At 43.8% G+C, this 24,889-nt stretch overlaps 1 protein-coding gene across 1 annotated transcript in view; it reads left to right on the top strand.

Moving 5' to 3' along the window:
- The first annotated feature begins 3,305 nt into the window (after positions 1 to 3,305).
- Positions 3,306 to 24,889, top strand: part of LOC147727580 (uncharacterized) — a 176,999-nt gene continuing 155,415 nt past the window's right edge. Inside the window, exons 1-5 of the mRNA XM_086963647.1 lie at positions 3,306 to 3,416; positions 7,756 to 7,822; positions 7,919 to 7,963; positions 10,204 to 10,431; positions 10,871 to 11,298. Of these exons, the coding sequence (XP_086819773.1) occupies positions 7,763 to 7,822; positions 7,919 to 7,963; positions 10,204 to 10,431; positions 10,871 to 11,298 (761 nt within the window). The 5' untranslated portion in view covers positions 3,306 to 3,416; positions 7,756 to 7,762. The remainder of the gene's footprint in view (positions 3,417 to 7,755; positions 7,823 to 7,918; positions 7,964 to 10,203; positions 10,432 to 10,870; positions 11,299 to 24,889) is intronic.

The following is a 24,889-nucleotide window of genomic DNA, read 5'->3' as shown; positions in this document are numbered from 1 at the left end:
TTGCTAGAGGTGTCTTTAGCAAAGAAGACACTGCAGGACAAGAACTGGGAGATTTCTTCAAGGGTTTTCTGCCATTATGGCTAACAGTAGGAATATTCGCCAGTTGACGAGAGTGGTTGAGTCCACCATAGTCGAAACTGCTGGTGCCCTTGGTAACCTGACTGCTGAGCTCCAGTCGGATAGACTTATGACACTTCAAAAAAGAGTTGCCCTTGATGTTATTCTAGCAGATCGAGGTGGAGTTTGCAAGCTGATTCAATCAAGCTGCTGTGTTTTCATTCCAGACAACGCTCCTTCAGTCTTCCAGGCCATTTCCAAATTGCATAAAATCTCCGACTCTGTCCATTTGGACAAAGGAGATTGGTCTTTGATGGGATGGTTATGGGGATTGATATCCACTTGGGGTTGGAAGATTTTGATGGTCATTGGGATGGTCTTAGCAATCCTTTGCATGTCCTGTCTCTGTGTACAGTGTGCTCCCGCTATTTGTGGCCTTTGTGCTACTTCGTGCGTAAGGAGACCTGTCCAGAGAGAGGTACTAAGTCATCGGATGATGCTACAGCACCATATCGATGATCTGATGAATATAGATCCGGATTCAGATTAACATGGGTTTGGGTCTGTTGCCTATATTAGGGCAAAAGGAGGGTCTGTGGTTCCGTGGTTCGCGAACTGGGTTCAATGGTTCCGAACCCGTTCACTAAAGATTGTCGGAAATGGACGATTTTGGTGTCAGCAGACCGCAAATGGCGAGTGTAGCGTGTCTGAGTGTTTTCGTATGAATCGATATAGGAGAACACTCTTTATTCAAGAATTTAGTTTGAACCTTCGGGTTCCATTTTGTATACGGCAGCCATTTTGTATGGTTGCCCTAACATAGGCCCGATGACTGTGGCCGAACAAGTCCTTGAGACACGTATGCCTTAGCTGACTTCTGGGTGACCTGGCCGAACTGACTCCTTGCCCGAGGCTGACCTCGCTGAGCCAGTTCCTTGTTCAGCAGCTGGCCTGATAAAGATCAAAGAGCAGGACATGCCCGAGTTTATGGTACACTGCTCCCACCTTTCTATCTCCTTTCCAATCTGTTTCTGCCTTTCCTTTACAACATAATCATTGATTTGGGTTGAAGGCTTTATGATGGGTTTGTCCGGCCTGATCGAACAGGAAACTTGGGAATGTGCGTGGTCATTTCTGGTGGGCTGGACAACGGAAAATGGGATTGTCTTGGATCATCGTCATACGCTACTTTTGAAATGTTACATTGCCATTGGTCAGTTTGTATGCACCGAATGTAAATTTGAAATGTTGCCTGAGGCTTGATTTTTGGCATAAAAGACCATGCTCCGCTTATTGAATTTGTGCAGTCTCTGATGAACCACCCGTGTGTGCTTCGTAGATCTCTGTTCCTGGTTGCAGCCAATAAACTTTGGTCTTTGACGTCATCAAGAAGTATCCCGTGTCTCTGTTTGCCAAGACAGGGGAACTCGAAGGTTTCAGGCGTTCTCCCTGACGCCGCTGGGTTCTAAAAACCTGGTCCTTCAAGTGTTTGATTTGCTCAAACGCTCCGTCCATCATCCCCTTTTGTATCGCTTTGTTCGCCCTAAGTTGGCAGGGTATGCTCAGACGTGAGTCCCTTGCTCACTTGGCCACTGTATTCAAGATAGCCTGGCTGATGAGGATTGTGAATCCGAAACCGGTCCCAGGATGCTTGTTTCTGGTCCAGGGAAGACATGGCTTGGCAGTTCGGGCTGGACTGTTCCCATGAGGCACAGGGCCAAGACTGATTTGCAGATGGCCATGTCTGAACTGGGGTGGCTCGGTGAGCAAAATAAAAATGGATTTAACTCAGATCTGTGACTGGGGGAGAATGTTTTGCCATTGTGCAACATTCCGTCCATCATCTTGTGTGTTTTGGTGGTGCATTTTGAGCACCTTGTCACAAATATAGTACTGAAGCTTGATGAAGAGTCATTTACAGACAGCACATTTCCCATTGAAATAGCCACTAAATTTGCTTCAACATGCAGTTTTACTTATAAAACTGTACAGTGCAAAAAAGATCATGTATGGAAATTGGGTTTCAGCGAACATTTATCATTTGGGCATTACCAAGTAGTCTCTTGATTTGTTTTGATTCTATTCAAATCCTGGTTTCCATCACACTTCCGATTTACAAAAAAGTGTGCCTCAGTCTATCATTTGAAATATTTGTACAGTTTACAGGCATTTAATTGTAGTTGTTAGAATACAATGGATACCCTGCAGCCTTCCTTTCACACTCCCTGTACCATAGGGAGATCGCTACATAGTTCGCTTTGCAGCAATCCTCTCACTTTGCAGAGAGAGAAAGAAAAGTTAACACCATTCCCCATGATAAAATAATAAGCAGCAATTTGTCAGAAGGCACAGCCTGCCATTTGACCTCGGTCTTGGAACACACACCAACTGTGACAACATAAAAACAAATTATATAGGCGTTGTTATTGCTCTGCACCTTCTGAACTCTCACGTGGTTATTTTGGGGGTACTGCAGCACCCCACACCTCTACTTCCAGCACCTATGATCCAAGGTGACTGATGCTACAATTGAGATAGCTCGAATTTGTTGAGTACAATACTGGAAAGTTACACAACATTGGAATAGGAGTGTGAACCAGAAAAGCAAAGCTCTCTCCTAATGTTTCCACTATCAGCTAGATATTGCAAGGCCTTTCAATGGACTTCAGTGCCCCTTGTTTCTGCTTCCTTGAAAAAAGAGAACAAAACGGTAAATACTGGAGAAATATTCATGATAATGTTACCAAAAATAAAAGTATCATTACAAATGATGTGAAATACGAATATGTCTAAACATGCATGTAAAAGAAGCAGCCAACTTTTCTACCATCTCTGCATTATGAAATGAAGCGTTGTCATCGGTAATCACGCATTACACTTGAGGAAGACGGTAACTCGTCTGAGAGACAGAGAGGAAATCGAAATTTCTAGAAATAAACACTGCTTCAAACCAGTGCCCAAAAACAACACAGACAGTGGCAGTTTAAACCCACTCTGCCTTACTGATCTGGCATGCGTCCAGGTCGGCGACTGGTTAACCAGCCGACACCGCTCATAAACAAATGTTTAACTATAGAACGGTGCTTTTCCCCTAAAACCCCAACCGCAGGCGGAAGCTTGGGTGCACGTGGGCAGAGCCAGCGTTGCAAGAAACCTCATGACGTCATGATGCCTGCTGCGCGGGGATTGGACAGGGGACTCGGGGGCAGCGTTTAAATAGCAGGAGGTAACGAGGCTTGAGCAGAGAATCTCAGCATCCTTTCGGAAAGAACCGAACCACACTTCCTGCTGCTGCTGACCAGGCTGACAAGCTTCACCAGCCAGAGACCAACATTCTCCTGAATCACAACAAAGACAAGGTAATATGGCTTTAAAATAGGAGATTGCTATATGCATTTTTCCGAATGGGGTTTTATGCAGAATGTATTTTAGGTTATGGATATATAACAAAACGTGCTAACTGCAAAATGTAGTGTTTCTTATGCATGAGGATGCTTACACAGCTGCAAGCAGTGAATTGCAACCCCAGTTTTACTTTCATGTTGGTTCGTTTATAGCTCAACCTTAAACATGGCGTTAAGATTCTGTCAAATTGGGAGTGCTTATCACCATGTTTAATGTTCAGCTATCAACTACCAGTGGTACTGGGGTTTGCTGTACCTGGGTCTCCTCATATGCAAAACATTGAATGTTCCGTGAGATTATTTGCATTTGATCACATGTTTAATGTAAAGAATTCAGGAACAAACCCCATGCGTTTTTGGTTGTTCTGTTGACAATTGGTATCCAGGCCTATATCTCCTGCCAATTACATGTTTCCTGGTATTTTTTTGAAGCCATGTTTAGTTATTATACACCGGATAATTCTGGGAGCAAACTAATTCCTGCGGATTTAGCAAACAAGAAAATAGATGAATGGGGAACTTTGGGAATTCGCCCAGGATCACACAATTTGGTCACGTGGGAAAGCTGGAATTAGAATTCTGGACTCTTGGTTCCAAATTGATTATTTTTTAGGCAATATGACAAATATCGTTAGGTGCGTCCCTCTAGGTCACATAGAGAATTTTTTTTGCCTGAAATGCAAAACAACATTTCCTCAAAATTATTTAGCTGCAGCGTACTCGCTGAAAAGGCTGTGACCTCAAGTGACCACTTTATTGACTACAAGCATGCATTACAAAATTGATCGGCATGTGTGCCAAAGAAAATATGGAATTTGTGTGTGTTTCATCATTCGTTATGTTTGTTGTCGTTATATTTATTCGCTCATCCCCATTCCTCTGAGAATAAGAGGGTGTCTTTCTTGTAGATGGAAAGACATCTACCTATTCTCCGAGGCTGAGTGTAAGAAAAATGACAGGGTTTATGCAACTTTGGCATTTGTTGAAAATTAGCTTTGTGTACTTTATCAAGTGTTAGCCTCAGGGTAAAACGTAGGAGCCCCTAACGAAGAACACGTTTTACCCGTGGCAGCTCAAAACTATGTTATGAATTGAAAATATTTTAATTCGCCCTGTCAAACATTTGGTGAGTCTCCCACTCCTGTTTGTAAGCCCCTGCGTGTGGCAGTGTAATCGGGGGGGGGGGGGGGGGGGGGGGGGGGGCAGTTATGAGATAGAACCTCAAAACCTATGGTTAGAAAAGAAGTGAGATGGAAGGGGGCAGCCAGGGTGACAGCAGACACTATGGATGCTCTACGGGGACTACACGAGTGAGGAAGTGACCAGAATAGAGTAGAAGGGTTGAATGCACAGTGCAGATGAAGCCCTGTGTAGGCCCCACGCCTCCCACTGCATCAAATCTGCACATTTTGCCTCTGAGCTCGTGGGTTCAGCTGGACAATGTGTGGCCAGAGGGTCAATGAAAAAAATGGAGGGATTTACACGAGGATAGGAGTCGAATGAAGGCAATGCACTTCAAGCGAAAGCAAAAAGACACATACTTAATGTTTGTGAGTCAGTCATTAACAATGAATGTAAGCAAATATATTACTTACTTTTCTTTTTCTGTGGCCCCGGTATCCGTGGGGGTTCAGGCACATTACCCATAGCTGCATTCTGAGAGGAGGTCGCAGATGTCCTTTTCTTAATCTTGCGGCTATTCTGTGACAGGCCTCTCCTGTACAACTCCATGCCAGAGTGACATTACTGACAGGGCTCCATCAGTTCCCAATAGGCAGTGGCCCACTTCTGTGGAACAGCATCCCAGCTGAGAGGCCAAGAATTGAATGAATTACGCTGAAACTACAGGAATCCTAAATCTTACTCATTTGTACTGAAACTTGAATGCCTGACACCAAAGGTGTCTTGACAACTAAAATCGTAGGTTTGAAAACCATGTTGTACCCCCGGGCTTTGAGGTTCCTTCGACTACAGTGTGTCTGATCAGGGTCTCGGGTAATTGGCAGGCAGATTCGGGAGGCCGGACCAATTTAGAAGTCCTTCGTCATAACAATGAATGAGAAGCTTGCACCACTGCAGAGGCCCTCACTCTCAACACTGCATGGAAAGCGTACACCACTGCAGAGGCCCTGAGTCTCAACAGTGCATGAGGAAGATTGCACCACTGCAGAGGCCCTCACTCTCAACACTGCATGGAAAGCTTGCACCACTGCAGAGGCCCTGAGTCTCAACAGTGCATGAGGAAGATTGCACCACTGCAGAGGCCCTCACTCAACACTGCATGGAAAGCTTGCACCACTGCAAAGGCCATGAGTCTCAACAGTGCATGAGGAAGCTTGCACCACTGCAGAGGCCCTCACTCTCAACACTGCATGGAAAGCTTGCACCACTGCAGAGGCCCTGAGTCTCAACAGTGCACGAGGAAGCTTGCACCACTGCAGAGGCCCTCACTCAACACTTCATGGGAAGCTTGCACCACTGCAGAGACCCTCTAATGCTACACTGAATGGGCAAACATTCACACTGCAGACGCCATCAGGCTCAACACTTCATGGGAAGCTTGCACCACTGCAGAGACCCTCTAATGCTACACTGAATGGGCAAACATTCACACTGCAGACGCCATCAGGCTCAACACTTCATGGGAAGCTTGCACCACTGCAGAGACCCTCAAATGCTACACGGAATGGGCAAACATGCACACTGCAGACGCCATCAGGCTCAACACTTCATGGGAAGCTTGCACCACTGCAGAGACCCTCTAATGCTACACTGAATGGGCAAACATGCACACTGCAGACGCCATCAGGCTCAACACTTCATGGGAAGCTTGCACCACTGCAGAGACCCTCAAATGCTACACTGAATGGGCAAACATTCACACTGCAGACGCCATTAGGCTCAACACTTCATGGGAAGCTTGCACCACTGCAGAGACCCTCTAATGCTACACTGAATGGGCAAACATTCACACTGCAGACGCCATCAGGCTCAACACTTCATGGGAAGCTTGCACCACTGCAGAGGCCCTCATACTCCATGCTTTATGGAAATGAGAGCATAAATGCACCGGCCTGGAGTCTCAGAAATGCATGGAGAAGCTTGCACCACTTTAGAGGCCTTCACTCTCAACACTGCATGAGAGAGCTTACATGCCTGCAGAGGTCCTCAGATTCAACACTTCATGGGACGCATGCACCATTGCAGGGGCCGTCCATCGCAACTATGCATGGGGATGCTTGCATCACCGAAGAAGCCCTCAGTCCTAACAATGCATGGGGAAGGTCGAATTGATCAAAGGTGTTAGAAATGTCACTTGTAAGCACTTCAGATCGCACAACAAGAAAACTTTACATAAATGATGTATTAAGTTTGTCAGGACTTTGAAGAATTGCTAGCAAGTGTGAGCATTTCCCACATCCCTGTCGTAACGAGCTGGATGGTTTCCCAGAGCACTGGTAGGATGAAGTATGGAAGGTTAGAAAGGTTGCTTTTAAATTAAGGTGGACTGACAGGAGAATTTGAGCTTTCAAAATGGGAAAGGTAGGTTTAGAGATGAGGAATGCACTGGTGCCAAATTGACCAATCATATGTTTGGGAGAAAAGGGCCTCAATGCTACCAGGGTCGGTTGGTTCGTTTTGATAAAAATACATTTGGAATTGTGTATAGTGTATTAGCTCGGAAATAGCATTTGTGATATTATACTATGTGAAACGCGACAAGAATAGGAGCTTCTATTAGTTCAAATGAGGAATAACATGACATATTATTAGGAGTGTGAATAACTGCATAATTCTCTCTATGGTAATTACTCGTAATTGCCACAAAATGATTCCTAATTATGGGTAACTGTATGAAAACAGTAATCCAGCATTTAGCTCTATTGTCTTAGTGCAAATGCACCTTTGCGTCCAAAACAGGCCTGAGGATGCATTTCGCGCTCAAATATATATCAAAAAATACTACAGGACCTGCACAGCAGAAGTCCGCAACCCCTCACTGTTAGTATGGTGTTTCCGTGCTCCAGGAGGAGGATTTTTGCATCAAATTACTCTTAATTACTCAAGTTGGCGTAATAGTGTAATTTTGGTAATTCATAGGAGTAATGCTTGATTACTGAAATTACTACAATTACTATGGGGTAAGAATCATTTTGCCCAGTCCTACACGCTATCTAATAGAGACACGTCTGTAGGTCTCACAGTAAAATGCCAGTAGATGCACGTTTCACAAGAGGTCTTTTGTTCCAACATTTGCACTGTATATAATTAAACCTATATTATGTGTTTATAGGTTGACAATGAACATGAAGTTTGCAGTGCTGTGCCTTTGTCTCCTCAGCGTGGCCTGTGCTCTGCCGGTAGGTACCGCTGATGCTTTGTGTAATTTCACACCAAATGTTGTTTTTGACATGATTGAAGAGAAAAATATAATTTGACTGTGTTGTCCTTGACAGGCACGCCACCGATCCAGACGTTCGGCCAGCATGGAAGATAGCCAGGTGAGGATCCAGTGCATCTGGAATGTTTAATTTTAGCAAAAGTCCAATTCCTGTTTGACACTGAGATCTAAGTGAGCCTCGTGAATTGATCTGACTACAAATAGTTCCAACAAATAAAATTAAGTGTGATGGTTGCAGTGGTGATAAACATGCTTTTGAGATGAAGGTTTCATTTCTCACGAAATTAAATCTGGAAATGTACTTTTCTCTCGTAAATTTGCTAAGTAGGTGCGTCATCCCTTAGAACCTTCCTCTTCTTAATAGCGTCCTCTCTCACAGTTCCCAGTATTCCTTACTGGAACCGGGAATACCCCCGCCCCCCAACCACCGCCTTCAAACACTCCATTTTGTCCTTCCATTCTGTTTTTGCCAGAAAACAAAAGACTCGCAGAGCAGGCAGCACCTAAGCCGCCGAACTAACCGCCCTATTCATCAAAGAAAATAGCGCTCGCAAAGGGCCAGAATCTGAGAATCTGGCCCTTTGCGAGAGCGATTTTTGCATTTGGGATTCAGCATCCCAAATGTAAAAATTCCTAATTGCGATCTCGCAATTTTGCGAGGATTGACATTTAAGGAATCTCTATTTGAGATTCCTTAAATGCAATTCAACATCCAATTTAATTTTGCGAATTCGCAATTTCGTGCCGCAATTTACCGCAAGGTCAGACCTCGTGGTAAATTGCGAAAACTCAGAAAAATGCATTTAAATGCATTTTTCTGAGTTGCATGTTACACACACACATGTCCTTTGGACATGTGTGTGTGCAACATCTGTGTAAAATTTCATTTGAGGGGTGCTACTGGGTATCCTTTGGACACCCCTGGCACCCTTCAAATCGCTATCTTATTTGCGATTAGCAAATTGCTAATCACAAATAAGGAATACTCCCCATTCATTCCTATGGGCCTTTTGGCCCATAGGAATGAATGGCGAGTTATTCCTTATTTGCGATTAGCAATTTGCTAATCGCAAATAAGGAATATGTAGGAATCGCATTTCTTCATGCAATTTCTACATGAATCCCGTTTCGCGAGTCCTTAATAGCGATTCGCTATGAATCGCTATTAGGGCCTCGCAAAACGGGAGTATGATGAATCAGGCTGTTAGAGTCTCACACTTTTTAGGTCTGGTGCAAGAGAATATATTTTAATTTTACGAAAATGATTTCTACAATATAATTACTATATAGTTTTTTCATCCAGTCCTCCTCATCCCTTGGTCTGTTTTTGTGTCATTCACATTTTAATTCTGCCCACAGCACTGACAGCAGCATCCAGTGTGAGGCAGTGGGTTAGTCAGCTTCCACTATTGGCTGATTTTACTGCGTGTAAATTCACGTTGCCCTTTCACAAGGCGCATACATGTTGTTCCTTTCAATGGCGGGGACTACTATAGTATTTTGACTGTCGGCAATATATTTTTTATATTGACAAGGGCCCACAGATTCCCCAACAACAACGTTTCCCAAAATCCATGACAACGCAAACCATGCACTGACAAAGCCAAAAGACTGGGATACAACGCCAGACCTATTGGCTTTGCCAATTCTGGTTAAAGTTGCTTTTATAAAGTGTATACATACTGTCACATTGTAGCTGCCTGAAATGATAATACTTGGTTTATTCTAGTCTACACACCTCCAAAGAGGTTGCAACAATCACTTCTTGCTTCCTTTTGTCCCTACTTGTAAAGCAGAATCAGTACTTCTGATGCGAATGTCCCATTAAGGACAATTTTATGACGTAAGCTTCACTATCATGATGAATAATGTATGTTGAAACAACAAGTCGGTGGTATAGGAAGGTGATAGACAAAGGGTTTCCCATGTGATTTCAAAGTGTTTCTGTCCATCTAAAGCATGTAGGAGAGGACAGCCACCAGCAGTTGTGTATTGTAGACTACCTGATGGGAGGAAACTGAGATGCTCTGGTGAAAACTACTGAGAACAGTTGGATAGGAATGCGATAGCAGAGTTTCTGCACCACTATATCTAGTAACAGCAGCTCCATCTGTATTGGGCTTTTTTGCCATTACAGAAATGCCCCCCCCCCCTCACCAAGCAGATCAGTGCCAACCCAGTTTTCGAAGAACAGCATATCCGGTGCTGCAAGGCCATAAAAACAGCTTTGAAAGAAACAGGGTTGCTGGCGATCCACCAGAGTATCCTATCAACAACATGCAATAAATCACCTGTGCTCAGTACTGTAGTAATTCATTATTCTCGCTGCTCACTTTTCAGAACTCCTCAAAAGATGTCTCCACTGAAAGCCATTCAGACTCTGACTCTTCAGAGGAACAGCCTGCGGCCACTACTGCTTCTCCTTCCACTGAAGCCTACATCGATGACTCTACTCAAGGAGACACTGCCGGCAGAGGAGACAGTGACAGCGTACCACTGGAAATCAGGGCAGCGGACGATGAAGACCACTCCGTCGAAACAAAAGACTGGAAGAGCGCTGGTGCCCAGGTAAGGACCCTTATGGGACAAGGTGGGTCACGGAAGATCCTGAAATGACTAAAACAGCTCTGTCTGTTCTCCAAGGAGGCCATTTTTAGTTGACGCTCCTTCTCACTTGCCTTAATACAGAGTGCCTATACTGCCCCAATTTACTCAGACTGGCTTTTCAACCGCCCGACAACGTGGTCACACTTTGCCACACTGATCCAACATACTATGACAAAGGAGCTAATTTACTAATGAAACAAAAAAATAGCCATCAACTGCACAAGTGTGTTGGGTGCTATGCCACAAGTAAAGTTAAGCGTAAATGCTACTAACATGAAGACAACAAACTCCTCCAGAAAAAATATTTTTTCAGCTGCACTCGGGAAATGTAGATATTTTTTATGAAAAGTCATGTTTAGTAGTTCAAGCGATGTGTCTAATTTCTATTTATGTCAAACAGGCTATTCTGGATACCACCGCTGAGCAGGGTGATGCAGCCACAGCAGATGCTGACGATACTGCCACAGATGATGCTGACAGCCACACCAGCAACGAGAGCCCTGAAACCCAGCCTGACCACAGCGTGGAAGAGGACAGCCACCCAGACAGCCACCAAAGCAACGAGAGCCCTGAAATCGATCCTGACCACAGCGTTGAAGTGGACAACAGCACCAGCAACGAGAGTCCAGAAGCCCAGCCTGACCACAGTGTGGAAGCGGACAGCCACCCTGACACCCCCGCCAGCAACGAGAGCCCTGAGCAACACGTGCAGCTCCGGGGTCTGAAGCAGGCGACCGCTGAACCCGACACGGAGAGCAGCGAAAGCTCAGAAAGTCAGGAGGACTCAACGCCTCATGACAGTGTTGAGAGCCACGACGTGTCCCCCTAAAAAATACCCCAACACCAAGGATGCAACTTAGATGCCCAAGTCCTGTTTATCTTTGTATGTGAGACAAATAATATGCCAAAATGGTGTTCTGTTTGTTAAAGTTTTTTTAAAAAGATTGTATTGCCATTCTAAGGTAGTTCTGATTGTATTTAACACTTTATGTACAGCATTCACCAGCACACTAGTAGGCAAAACCTGACCTTCCTTCTGTCATGTGCAATAACTGCAAGACAAGCTACTGCTAATATTACCTAAACTTTTGATTGTTTTGATATGAATATATGATGTAAGAATGACATGAAAAATAGTTTTATACGTTTTGAGCTGTTGTTACCTCTTATAATGCACACTGTATATTTTTTTGTAATTTTTATAATTTGAATAAAACCTTAAAAAACCCTGGATTGCAGGATTATTTGCATAGATCACGTTGGTATCAGAGTACACTCTGTGTCAGTTAAGGTGAAACTGATATATAAAGTATAGTGATGGGGTAATGTGATTGCCCTGAAAGTGTGGACATCTGCATATCTGAAATGGGTCTGCGGTTTCTAAAGACTGACCTGTGAAGAGGGCTCTTGAGTTTGTTGTGTTGGCCCTCTTGGTAAATTCCTGAATGTTTGTGTAATCCCTCTATACATGGGAATCAAAACAATCTGGTCTTCCCCATTTGGTGTAGGGTTATCATTCTTGTAAGGTCAGTTGCAAAGAACTGGTTCAACAATCAGGAGAGTGGTAAACTCTGACCTGTTGCTTAAAGCCTTTTTTCTGTGTTTCCCCTAGCACTGGTGCAAAAAAGGCTGCCTAGCACCAGCTCAGGCACCCTGCCGCCATGTTGCAAAGGTACCTGAGCTGCTGGGGCGATTGTTCATGTGCAGGAAGGGACACCTTCCTGCACATAAACAATCAATAATGGCAATTTGCTCTCTATGTGTGCTGCAGAATGCAGCACACATGGAAAGAACCAAAAACAAGGAGAAATTAATATTTGACCCTTGTATCACCTGGTATTTCATGGCATTCGTTTTTGGTGCTGCCTCAGCCTTGTAAATCTAGGGCATCATCAAAAAGCAAAGGGAGTTGCGGTGGACCACCCACAGCAACACACATTGCACGCCTCTTTACCACCGAGGGCTGCAGCAGAAAGGGGCATATTTAGAAGGTGGCGTTAAGTCATGGTAAGTGGCTTAGTGCCACCTTGTTAATATGGAAAATGGTGCTACGCCACAGAAACTTTAAATACAGTGACTCTCCGGTGACGATAGGGGCTTGTAAATATGCCCCAGGGTCTGGGGCTCATTTACAATGTGCAAATTCTCCATCTTCCTTTTACAGTGGCTTGTTTAATTGTAATTCTCTCATTATCTCTCTTTTGCTTAGAAAATTGTAACATGCAGCTCATGGTTGCTCCCCATCTTCTACACCACGCGTTGGGCACGATTCACAGAACTAACTTAAGACAAAACCCTAAACTTACTACCATTTTGGTATTCACAGAAGTCACTTACTCATTTTGGTATTCACAGAAGGCACTAACTTACTCACTGATGAGTAAGTGCCTTCTGTGAATACCAAAATTAGTAACTTACTCATTTTGATATTCACAGAAGGCATCTACGCATTGATGAGTAAGTGCCTTCTGTGAATACCAAAATGAGTAAGTGCCTTCTGTGAATACCAAAATGAGTAAGTGCCTTCTGTGAATACCAAAATAGTAATAGGTGTAGGATTTTGTCTTAATTTAGTTCTGTGAATGGGGCCCTAGGCTCCCGGCCCCTCATGTTTATAATCAGAGGCAAAAAAGCTACACAGGTGCACATTCAGAAAAAGGTATTACCCTTTTATTAAGTGGCTTTTTGGGGGGGAATCACAGACAGAGCAGTGCACAAACACCTACATCTATGACAATTCTAGATGTCTGTGCTCACATCTAATCCTGAGTTAACGGAATTACAGAGAGTAGTAAAGCCATAGATTTCCTGTTAAAGAGATGGAGCAAATATGCTTCCATTTGGAGACATTTCCCCACCTTCACACTGGGAAAAAGGAAGGCGTTTGGCTCTATTTCACATCAAAGTTCACATCTAAGTTGAACACTTACACAATTGTTTTAAAGCACTACATTTAAGTACACAAATTGGTCATGACCAAAATTGGGAATGGTGATAAGTAGCCTCAGAGATGTGACTTTATGCAGTTTGCCAACATTCCCAAAGTTCTCCTGCTTGCTCCCTCTCTGGGGAATGCCCATGTTCACATCCCTCAACTTAAACAAACATTGTATAAGATCCACCCTATTTATGGATTTTCTATGTTCACGTTCCATATGTCGAAATAAATGATCACAGATATTGGTTCTATTGATCGGGGTCTGTCATGTACCCACAGATGGCGTTTTATGTGCATCTAAGATGAATGTAGGTGCTCAAAACTGTAACTTGAGCCCATAGATTCTGACTGACCTAAGTACCACCGGGCATACGTTCTTTTCATGTCTACGCATTCTCCACCTTCAGAAGATTTCGGCCCCTTGATTTTCGTTTCTCTCAGTCAATGGTTTCTTCCCTGTGTCTGTACAACATATGTCTATTTGTGGTTGCCCTACCACACACCTCATCTTGGGAGAGGCTCCCATGATTGCATCAATTGTTGTAGCTCAAATGTTCCAGATCTCCCTCCATCACCCCACTGACTACTCATGTTTGATGTACCTTGCTAAGATACTGCCTTTTTTCCTGTCCTTCTCAGTCCATTCATTCTTTCATGCGGTGCTATACAATACAATTACAATACAATACATAACCAACAGTAAAAATAACTTCATAACACTCAGCCGTCAGATAGTCACATGTAGTTCATACAGGCTTAACAATAATTTCCTTTAACTGCTTGACACTCTTACACTCACATAAGACAAAACTGCTAAGGGTCATATCCATCACCTAGGACTATACCAGTCCCAACCACTAAGCCACCCATCACCAAGTGAGCAAGCACAAAATACATGAAGAGATCTGTCACATACCGCTGGCCAACGGAGGACAGTAATACAGTCCAACACTGCAGGTCCTGACTATCAACATACTATGGCCACTTCTTGGCATCTCACAATGACAGTCAGATTTGAGATTATAATAACAAAGTCCATCACAACAGATCTCTCCACTGCTTCTCCCATGAACCTATGACCACTCAGGACGATAAACGTCAAAAAAATACCTGAGAATGGACAACCCAGTACCGTAAACAGCTAGCTGGACTATGAACATGTGAAATACCAAAAAGGAACCTGCAGAGCTGCTTAAAACTGCCAGCTTAAGTAAATATTAACTTTGTTATTGAATTTGAGTATAACAAAGTATACACTTGTGTCAATTCATTCTTGTGAAAGACACCTAAACAAAATCTCCTTTAATACAATGGCACAGACCCTACTGTCTTCCCCACCCCTTGCATTCAGGTACGCTTACTCAACTCTCTCAAACCTAAACACGTAATAAGAAAAATGGTTCACTGGTGGCATTCGTCTAGCAAAATGTCAAAGCAGATTCCTCAAATGTACATGGAAGAAATTGTAATTGCTTGTAGACCTCATGACTGGCCATGTTCATGCCCCGGGGTAAAAATAGGCACCTCTATAATCAAAGAAGTGCCACTACCAATCAAGCATCCAACGAAGCCAAACTGTCTGAAAATATTTTTGATCATCAGTGTTAGCACACAGGGTACTTCTAAGTCCCACTGTTTTCTTTTCTTTTATATGACATCGAACCAGTGACACCCCCCCCCCCACCCCCCACCCCCCTCCGGCCATCCATGGGGCAAAGCCTTTTAAGAAAACATCGGAAAAATCATGCTACATTCAAGAAGTTGTCGCCCGCAACATAATCTGCAATAGTAAGGTCATCAATATAGGCCCCCATTTATTGCCCCCCACTCATCCCCAAGCTCACCAATGTCTCCTTATCAGCAGCTGTCTTCCCTAAGAACTGATAACATGCTAATAGTACACTTCTTTTTAGTAACCATGACTGCCCTCCCTGAGATTCAGTATAATTATACATCTTTATCGGCTTATCCATTGATGGCAAAATGGAATCCAGGTCTCATATCACAAATCTCCTCACCTCTATACAAACATAGCCCACTAAATGAGGTTTCAGTCTCATTGAGGGGACGATAACACCTTTCTAAATAACAGAGAAAGGATCTTGACCATCTCTCACCAAGGCCATGCACCAGTGGTGTAAGGAAACGTGAGCCCCCCCCTGCAAAGTACATGGAGGGGGCCTCTTCCAACCACACTCAGGAGCTCTCAGGCCAAGACAATGTGCTTAGGAGAACCCCTGGAGCTCAGAGGCCCCCCACACGATGGAGGCTGCTGGGGCCTTTGTTACGCTACTGCTTCCCTTCACAGCCACAATTAATGATATCATGAAACTTTGGAAATACTACCTGTACATTTTAAGCTAAATGAAACAACGATTGCTTATGTAGACCACCCACTTCCAAAGCTAATGAGAAGAAACCAGGGGTCTATGTTATGGTGGAGAGGTTCATTGATCGCAATCCCTTTTATGCTCTGTTCGCTCATTACTTTCAGTTGCTAATATTCAAGGCCACTGGAATTATGTAGCAGGGATACATCAAATTATGTGGCAGGGTTGACTATATTAGGCTGCAAGAAAAGGAAACATATGCTGTATAATGTGGCACAATGTTGGGATAGCATTGCCTCATTATTTTTTTATTTTTACTCACGTTATAAATGTTTGGGCAAATGTTTCATCCCAATAATACAAGTTTTACACCCAACACATGAATAAGCAACTGAAACTTGAGCTTCCATCTTTTGTGAAGGGCCTTCTACTGTACAGCAACACATGTTTTGAGTGTTTATAGACTTGGGGGCATATTATCAAGAACTTCGTTAAAAATTATCGATGGTTTAGCGGCAGAAAAATGCAGCTAAAATGGCTATAATGGGCTTGATAATATGCCCTTGAGAATTCCAATAGATGTCCAAGTTCTAGTGTGAACATGTGCTTCTATTGGAATTCTCCAGGGCATATTATCAAGCCCATTATCTCCGCTTTAGCCGCAGTTTTCTGTCGCTAAACCGGCGATAATTTAAACGCTGTTCTTGATAATATGCCCCTTGATCTGATCTGAGCTAGAAACATTTTTCGTTAAAATTTGCAATTTATGCAGCTGATGACGGATTCTGTGGCAAATGTGGCATAATTATGCAGAAAACGTTGCAACTGCAGAAGCCATAATGCTAGTGGCCTTGCTAATATTCAAGTTCATTGCACAGCTGACTAGAATTTGCACTCTGAAGCTCCACTGTGGTACATCCCTGAATTACAGTTGTTCATCTTGCCAAGACCACCAATGCTGTTTCTGATCTTTCCATGGTCTGCTATATTTAGGAAAAGCTTTAATGAACACACGTCCCCATTATGAAACCACCATGAGACCTCTGGTATTCTGGAGACGCCTCTGGACAACTCCAGAACTCCATATGTATGCCAGGGCTATGCTGGAAGTAGAGGGGGTTAAGCCGTTCACATAGGATCCCATGGTTTTCCGGTGTTAAATTGCTCCTAAATGATATGGGGATGAGGAATCTCTGGGATCACCCCGAGACCGCAGACTTCCCATCTAAAAAACTTCTTAAAGCAGCATATTGGGAGTTGATCAAAGCGAGAAGATGTTCCACCCATGTTACCACCTCATTTACACAAGAGTACTTTGACATCAGGGATGAACCACATTTGGAGACCTATTTGGATCTAGTGACAAAACGACTAGACCGTAAATTATACCACCAGTTTAGGGTTGGCACCCTGCCTTTGCGGTGGCTTACGAGTAAGTGGGACACTGCAACTAGTAAAATGTGACAGTTCTGCAAAGACCAGACAGAAGATATAGACCACCTCCTATTTGTTTGTCCGGCCTACCACAAGCCAAGTAGTATATGGCTGAAACCCGTGTGCAAACTTATGGGCACTGGATCAGCCATGGTGGCAAAGGGATTGCTGAAGACTGACACCACACACTATGTAGTCATAGGCATAGAAAAGCTCTTGAGCTGGGATTGGGTCTTGCACGCAAAAAGGGTGGGTAACACAACAGCCATGTAGGGTCCTAGTTTTTACAACCATTTTGTATTATATAAAGCGACTTTTAACCACATGGCTGCTGGCAGTTTTCCCGTCCTGTGCTGAAAAATTCAGGATGCCATTTATTCATGACGAGCTCAGCTCGTCATCAGCACACGACACCCGTGGGTGATGACGAGCTGAGCTCGTCATCAGCATCGAAAGGGTTAATTGATTTTATAGTTATGATACTAAGGTTTTCGTAAGTCTTTTTGCTGGATCAATTTAATCCTTTTTTAATCGTTCTTAACACTGTTATAAATATTGTGTTTTTTTAGTTTCTATGTATTTATTATTGTGATGGTGTATAATGTACTTTTAAAACATTTTATTATTCTGGATCACGATTAATGGTTGAAATTTGTAATATTGATTCACTTTTTAACAATAATGTCTTTTATGATGTAGAATCGCAATAAAGACTTATGAAATTAAATGAAACCCCGAAACCTCCTGTAAACACTTTGCTGCCCAATGGGTCTGGTTCTTTCTATTGATAAAATAAATAGAACAATTCACCTAACTATTACCACCTTTAAAAAAAAAAAAGTAAATCTGAGCTGACAGAGAGGAGATTTTCTGCCATCTCTGTGGGTCATGATCTGGTACTGGGTGTTACCATTATGTCTTCTTCAGCTAGTGGCATGCAGGGGGTATTGTGGTGCCCTCAGCATAGCCCTCCTTTTGCAAACAAATATTCAAAAGAGGTGAGATTTGTGTGCAGCTTGGAATGGTGAAACTTTAAAAAAAGTATTTGGTTTGTCATAGAGGTCAGAGTTTTCATGAGGTTGTATATTCTCATATTGTTAACGACCCTGAATTCTGTGGAAGGTAAGTGATTGCTGGTCCTATTTACAATTTCTGACCACATGGGACTTTTCTGTCTCATCTACAGAAGCTTATACCTATCTCCCCTAAATGCAGCCATCGAGTAACAGCTATGCCATCTGTTTTCATAAATTACCCCAGCTCAGAACAGGAAGCTGGACGGCTTGTGTGGTCATCTTTCTAACCCCAAGCCACCTAGCAGCTGGTATAAACCATTGAGTTCAGTGTCCTCACACACTCAAACTCGTGTCCACAGTCTAATAAAGTCACTCTGCAGTGTCCCTTTCTGTGGCAGAAGGGTTGCTCTCTTCAATCCCTTAACCCGCATCCTTCTCGAAACTGAATCCTCAGGTCCTGGGCTAAACTCAGATTTTTCTAAATGCCAAACTTTTCCCCTCGCTGCAGTGATATATATCATAAACAGCTACAAATAAACAGCCACTACAATTTGTTAAAGTAAAGACAAGCTTTAAAACGTTAGGAGTCAGATGGGGCCGGGCCTGCAGCTTCAAAGGCAGGCCCTAGGCAAGCGGGCAGCAGAAGGCAGGGCAAGGCTAGGCAGGGGCTAGTAATAAAGAAATTATGGCTGGTGATGGACAGTCTTTCTCATTTTCTGGCGTGGCTGGGTCCTAGGATGCCTCACACCAGTCTCATGTGCACTTTGAGTTGTGCACACTCCGCAATGCGCATGACCAATTGAATGGCATTCACAGCCCCACCCTGAAGACTGCGCAGACACGGAGAGTGACAACTGCGCGCCGCACGCACCCAGCCACAATTTAATTAATGGTGTGCACACCATTTAACACCATTTAATTTATTAATACATTAAATGGTGTGCACGCACGCGGCAAGCCTGGGCCACGGCCGGGCCTCAGAGGCTCTTCATTAATTAAATGGTGCTCACGCCCGGCCTCTTAATAAGACCGGGCGTGCGCGCAACTTAATTCATGATGAAGACGAGGCTTGCTAAGTGAGGGGGACCCTGGAGCGCGGGGCCTGTGTTACTCCCATTCCATGCACAAGAACTCATACTATCAAACATATGAGTGTCCTTTAAAAATTGTATACTTATTAGCATTCTCCGACAATCCACAAGTCTTGGAAGTGTCATCCTTTCTTGGATCATCTCTTTCTAAAAACTAAGAACAATCCACGCTAAAATGTTCCCTTTGGGGGACATGGATGGAGTATTATCCAAGATGTCAGCATGCAATTAGACTACTGGAGGGACCTAGCCTGTGTGCCCACCACATGCATATGAAGTGGCATGGAGACAGCCCTCATTCCATGTACTTAGTATGAGAATAACAGGCTGGTCTGAGGAAGATATTGGACATCTTATTTGCAGCCCTGAGACAAGAGGTCAGGGTATTGCAGACCACGGTCATGTGACAAATCAAGGTGCCATCCGAAACCCCCAGAGAGGGCGCAACGTAAGTTGAGTACCTCAGCGCACTATGGGCTCACAGTGGTACAGGGAAGAAGGTAGGTGTTCCCAGCCCTGCTTGATTGATTTACCTGCATTACCGCCCTTAGCAGAGAAGCAGGCATGGGCCCTCTGGGTGATGGCCTGAACATACTGAGGCTGCAGGCGTGTGTTGTTAAATGTGCTTCCCGGCTGGGAAGACAGGCTATCTAAAAGTGTTCTGCCTGTGAGTGGAGATCAGGAACTCTGTTATGGCACATCTACACACAACAGACCTATTGCATCATTGGTGCGGGTTTCCCCTGTATTTTTGCCTTTGCCTCCTGTTATTTTGCTGTGTGTTGGACTTCCTTTTTGCTGGTCTAGATGCTTTGGGCACTATGCCACTGCTGATCAGTACCAAAGTGCTCCCTCTGTAAATTGTTGTTATGGATTGGTGTTTCCATGATTGGCTGATTTGATTTACTAGTCAGTCCCTAGTACAGTGCACTGTGTGTGCCCAGGGCCTGTGCATCAAATGCTGCTAGTGGGCCTGTAGCACTGATTGTGTCACCTACATTAGCAGCCTGTAAATGTAACTCAGACCTGCCACTGCGGTGTCTGTGCGCAGTTTGGTACTCTCATGTTGACCTAGCAAGGACACCTACTTGCAGACCCTAACCTTCCCTTTTCTTTCATGTGAGTCACCCCTGAGGTAGGATCAAGGTACTCCTGTGGGCAGGGTGCAGTGTATGTGAAAGGTGGGGCATGCACTGATGTGGGTGGCATGTCCTCATAGTGAAATACTGCCAATTTCATTTTTCACTATTGAAAGGCTATCTGGAAAGAATGGGAGTTTATTTATAGCATCTTATAAATCTAACTTTCCATTTGGACAAGACAGGAAGATAACGTTTAGTATGCCTAAACTCAGAATATATAGATGCATCTTTTAGTGAGGATGATTTTTAATTTCTGTGTTTGAACATACCACATTTAGAAAGTAGGTATTTTCTTGTTAGCCATCCTATATTCCTCTGCTGGTTCATGTATTGACTGTCTGGCTTTGGAGAGACAGGGGCTGGGGATGTACATTTTGTTCAGACAGCCACTCAGGTGTGGTGTGTCCTGCCTTGCCGTGGTGAGTCAGGGCTGGGCTGAATAGACCTGGGCTGCATGTACAGTAGGGGGAGGAGATTTATTTCACATCTGAATGGGCCTGCTATGCTTTGGACAATTCTGTCTCCAGCTCTTGTGGGAATGCTGCACCAGAGAGGACAAAGCGATACCTAAGGAGATGATGGACAAAGTGTTTCAGCAAATCAAACACTCGCCCCCAGTCAACTGATCTGGGTTTAATCCATCATCATTCTTTAGCTCACTCCACCACCCCAGTTCAGACATGGCCATATGCAAATCAGTCTGACCCTGTGCCTCATCGGAACAGTTCAGCCCGAACTGCCAAGCCATGTCTTCCCTGGACCGGAGATTACTTCGGGGATGAAGAGGAACCTTTGCCAAAGAGACGAGCTAGAGAAACGGAAGAGAAATACTTCTCCTTTGCTGTGTGCTGTCTGGGGTTGGCCTGCAGTGGCTGTTTCTGCCAAGTAAAGGGCAAGGATTTTGTTGTGTGCTGTATCCCCTGCGTGAGGAAGATGTCAAAGGGCTGGAAGTAGAGCTTGCCTCCTGTTTTGAAGTCTCAGGGATACAAAGACTTCACCACCATCTCCCCTGAACTTCCTTGCTGGGAGATCTGACCTGCCAGGAGGTGCTGGTTGCTGAATTTGGGCTCTGGAGGTTGTTCCTGCTGTTTGGAGCTGGAAAAGTAACGCAAAGACAAGAAGCATAACGCATCCACACCTATTTCTGATGCATCGCCAAAGAAACTGATGCAACACCCGCCCGCGACTCGAGAAATCGCAAAACACTACATCGAGTGCACTGCTCTCCAGAGTCTGAGATCACTGGACCGATTCTGACGCAGGCCCTGCTGTGTGGCTGCAAGAGCCAATGCATTGTGGGACAGCAGCTGTAAAAACTGTTGCTGCCACCACATAGAGAGGTGATGCATCTCACCGGAGCGCCAAGTCTGCAGGAACACTGGGGCCACAGTGAGAAACCAATGCATCACCTCCACGCAGAAAAGAAACGGACGCATCACCTCCCCTTCAGTAAGGAACTGACGCATCACCTGCCCTGCGTGGCAGTAAGGAACCGACACATCACCTCCTCTGAAGTAAGGAACCGACGTATCACTTTCCCTGCTGCTGTTTTTGTTCATGGTTTTTTCACATCCAAAGTACTTTGTGTTAAAACAGTTGCATCTATAGTTTGCTCTGGACAGAACTGTTCTACCTTTTAACAGTCATATTTTGATTACTGTATTGTGGATGTTTGTTGTTTTGGTCCTGTTTGGTTTAGATAAAGATTACATATTTCTCTAAACAGGAGTAGTGTCCATTTGTAGTGTTTTCTCTGTATTATTGTATGTGTGCACACATGCTTTACAAACTGCCTCTGAGATAAGCCTGTCTGCTCGTGCCAAGTTTCCCAGGGGGTGAGCAAGGGTTATTTTATAAGTGCATCCCCCTTACCCCGACTAGGAAGAAGGGCCCCTACTTGGACAAAAACCCTTGCCAACTAGGGACCCCCATTTCTAACAGGATCCATTTGAGAGATGATTAACTATGGAATGGAATATGGAGTTTAATCATAGGACAGCTCCCTGTTGCATATATGCTAATAGCATGGTAGGTGCAACTCACAGATGTGTGGAGTCCTGCCTGAGCAGCAAACCATAATACCACCAGCTTATGTGAAGGCATTAGATGATTCCCTGCTGCCCCCAATGATTGGCCATGCCCTGCTTATGCCCTAAAGTAAGAAAGAGAGTGGTCAGATGAGAGCATAAGCCCTGGGAGCCCAACAAGCAGCTGTCATATGAAAAGGTATCTGACCTGCTGGAAACGACACCTGCACCTCAATTATTATAGCTCTCAAAGAATCCCAAACCCATGTGTGGACCCAGATGAAAGTTAATCCTCAGCTTGGCCTCCAGCAGGATGGAACAATTGCAGGCACTATCCATATGCCTTCCAGGACATAAGACAGTAAATTCCACCGAAGACATCAACACAAAAGACTGTAAGAAGCCTCTTTGAAGCTTGCAAGAGGGGTGATGGACCATCCAGATTGGTGGAAGATACTACATGTGATACATTACGAGACAATATGGCACTCCCCAAACCAGATTTAACTGACACACTATAGAGTTGTAAAGCACAATTGAGAGAAGAGATAAAATCAGCCCTGACAAAGGAGTTGGCAGATTTATGGTCTGGCCACAGCAAGAGAATCACCACACTTCATTGGCATGTGAACTCAGTGGGCTCCAGAGTCGTGTATTGTGAGAAAGTATCTTTTTTGTGAGGCTACCCCATTTTGTGTGAACTGATATTGTTCTTTTGACAACATCGGATTTTGGAAAGCGGTGAAAGCCCCTTTTTTTCAGGTAAAGAAAACGGATACTAATGAGGTGGCCATAGATGAAGACATCTGGGTAAAAATTTATTCAGAGTTGTATAAAAAAGATGAAACATTAGGTACTGGCAATACTGATGTTTGTGGGCTAGAAGAAAATAACTTGCAGGCACTTTTTCCTTTAAATATCACCTTTTCTGTCTCCGAGGTGGAGGCAGCTATAAGGGAAAGTGCCGCAGGTAAAGCACCAGGACCTGATAGGGTACCTGTGGATATCTATAAAACTAAGTTAGAACTATGGGCTCCCCTCCTGACTAATGTTTTAAACAGTAGCAATGATACAGCTTTCATACGTACTTGGCAAGAGGCAATTTTGGTTCCTATATTTAAAAGAGGGGATAGAAATGACCCGATATGCTATAGGCCAATTTCTCTACTAGACTCCTTGATGAAAGTGGCTGGTAGAATAATTTTAAACAGATTACAGTCATAGGCGGAAGATACTCCTGCCCTTTCGAAGTTTCAATATGGGTTTAAAGCGGGGTTAGGCACAGATGAGCAGGGGTTAAACTTGGCATTAATGATAGGGAAATTCGTGGTAGCAAAAAAGGGAAACTTATTCCTAACTTTTGTCGACTTAAGTTCGGCATTTGACTGTTTGAGCCACGAAATCCTATGGGACACCCTGCAAAAACTGGGCATTGATACCAATATGTTGAACTTTATAAAAGAGTTATACCGGGGGGCCGGGGCTAAAGTAAGATATGGGAATGAGGGAGAATGTACAGCAACTTTCCCATGAAAAAATGGGGTTAGGCAAGGTTGTATACTTGCGCCTTTTTTGTTCAATCTTTATATTAATAGTATTGCTAATTACCTTAGGAGTTTTAATTTGGATTACCCTCATGTTAATGGTCGCGCTGTCCTGATACTATTGTACGCGGACGACGCGGTTATTATGGCAACACAACTTGGTCTTCAGAGAGCACTTACACTTTTTGCAAGTTATATGGGTAACTGAGGTTTCAAAATAAATATAGATAAAACCTTTAGTATGTGCTGCTCTCAAAAGAGAAATGTACAATGTAAACATTTTCTAGATCAGTCAAAGATAGAACTAACAAACACTTTCTCATATTTGGGTATTAACTTTAATAGAAATGGGTCATGGTCTTCTGCTGCTAATACAAGGAAACTGGCCTTTTCCCGAGCCATTGGTGCTGTACGCAATTTTGCAACCAAGTTGGGGGGACGACCAGTTTATATTCTGAAGGATATTTATAGTTCCAAATGTATATCCACAGTAACATACGGTGCTGGAGTATGGGGGATTGCAGATATCCGGGATATCCAACTATATGAAAATTCCTTGCTCCGATATTTACTAGCTGTATCGAGATCAACATCGACGTTTGTATGCCATAAGGAGATAGGCATGGCCTACGTTACTGATCTCATAAAACTAAGCCCTATCTTGTTGTGGCACAAGATATGGACTTCGACAGAAACTTCTTTTAGTAAAGATGTAGTGACGGATTGTTTGAATTTACAGGGGGCAAGTAAAATTGACTGGTTTACATATGCCAAGGGATTTTTAACCGAGATAGGACACCCAGAATGTTTCGATTCCCCAAACACCCTGGCCACAATTTCAAGGAAAGCTGTCTTATTTTCCTGGAAAATAAACATTGGATCGTTGAAAGTAAAACG

The sequence above is a fragment of the Lissotriton vulgaris genome, chromosome 3_1, assembly GCF_964263255.1.
Source record: "Lissotriton vulgaris chromosome 3_1, aLisVul1.2, whole genome shotgun sequence".
Taxonomy (NCBI): domain Eukaryota; kingdom Metazoa; phylum Chordata; class Amphibia; order Caudata; family Salamandridae; genus Lissotriton; species Lissotriton vulgaris.
This window is presented reverse-complemented; position numbering and strand designations above follow the sequence as displayed.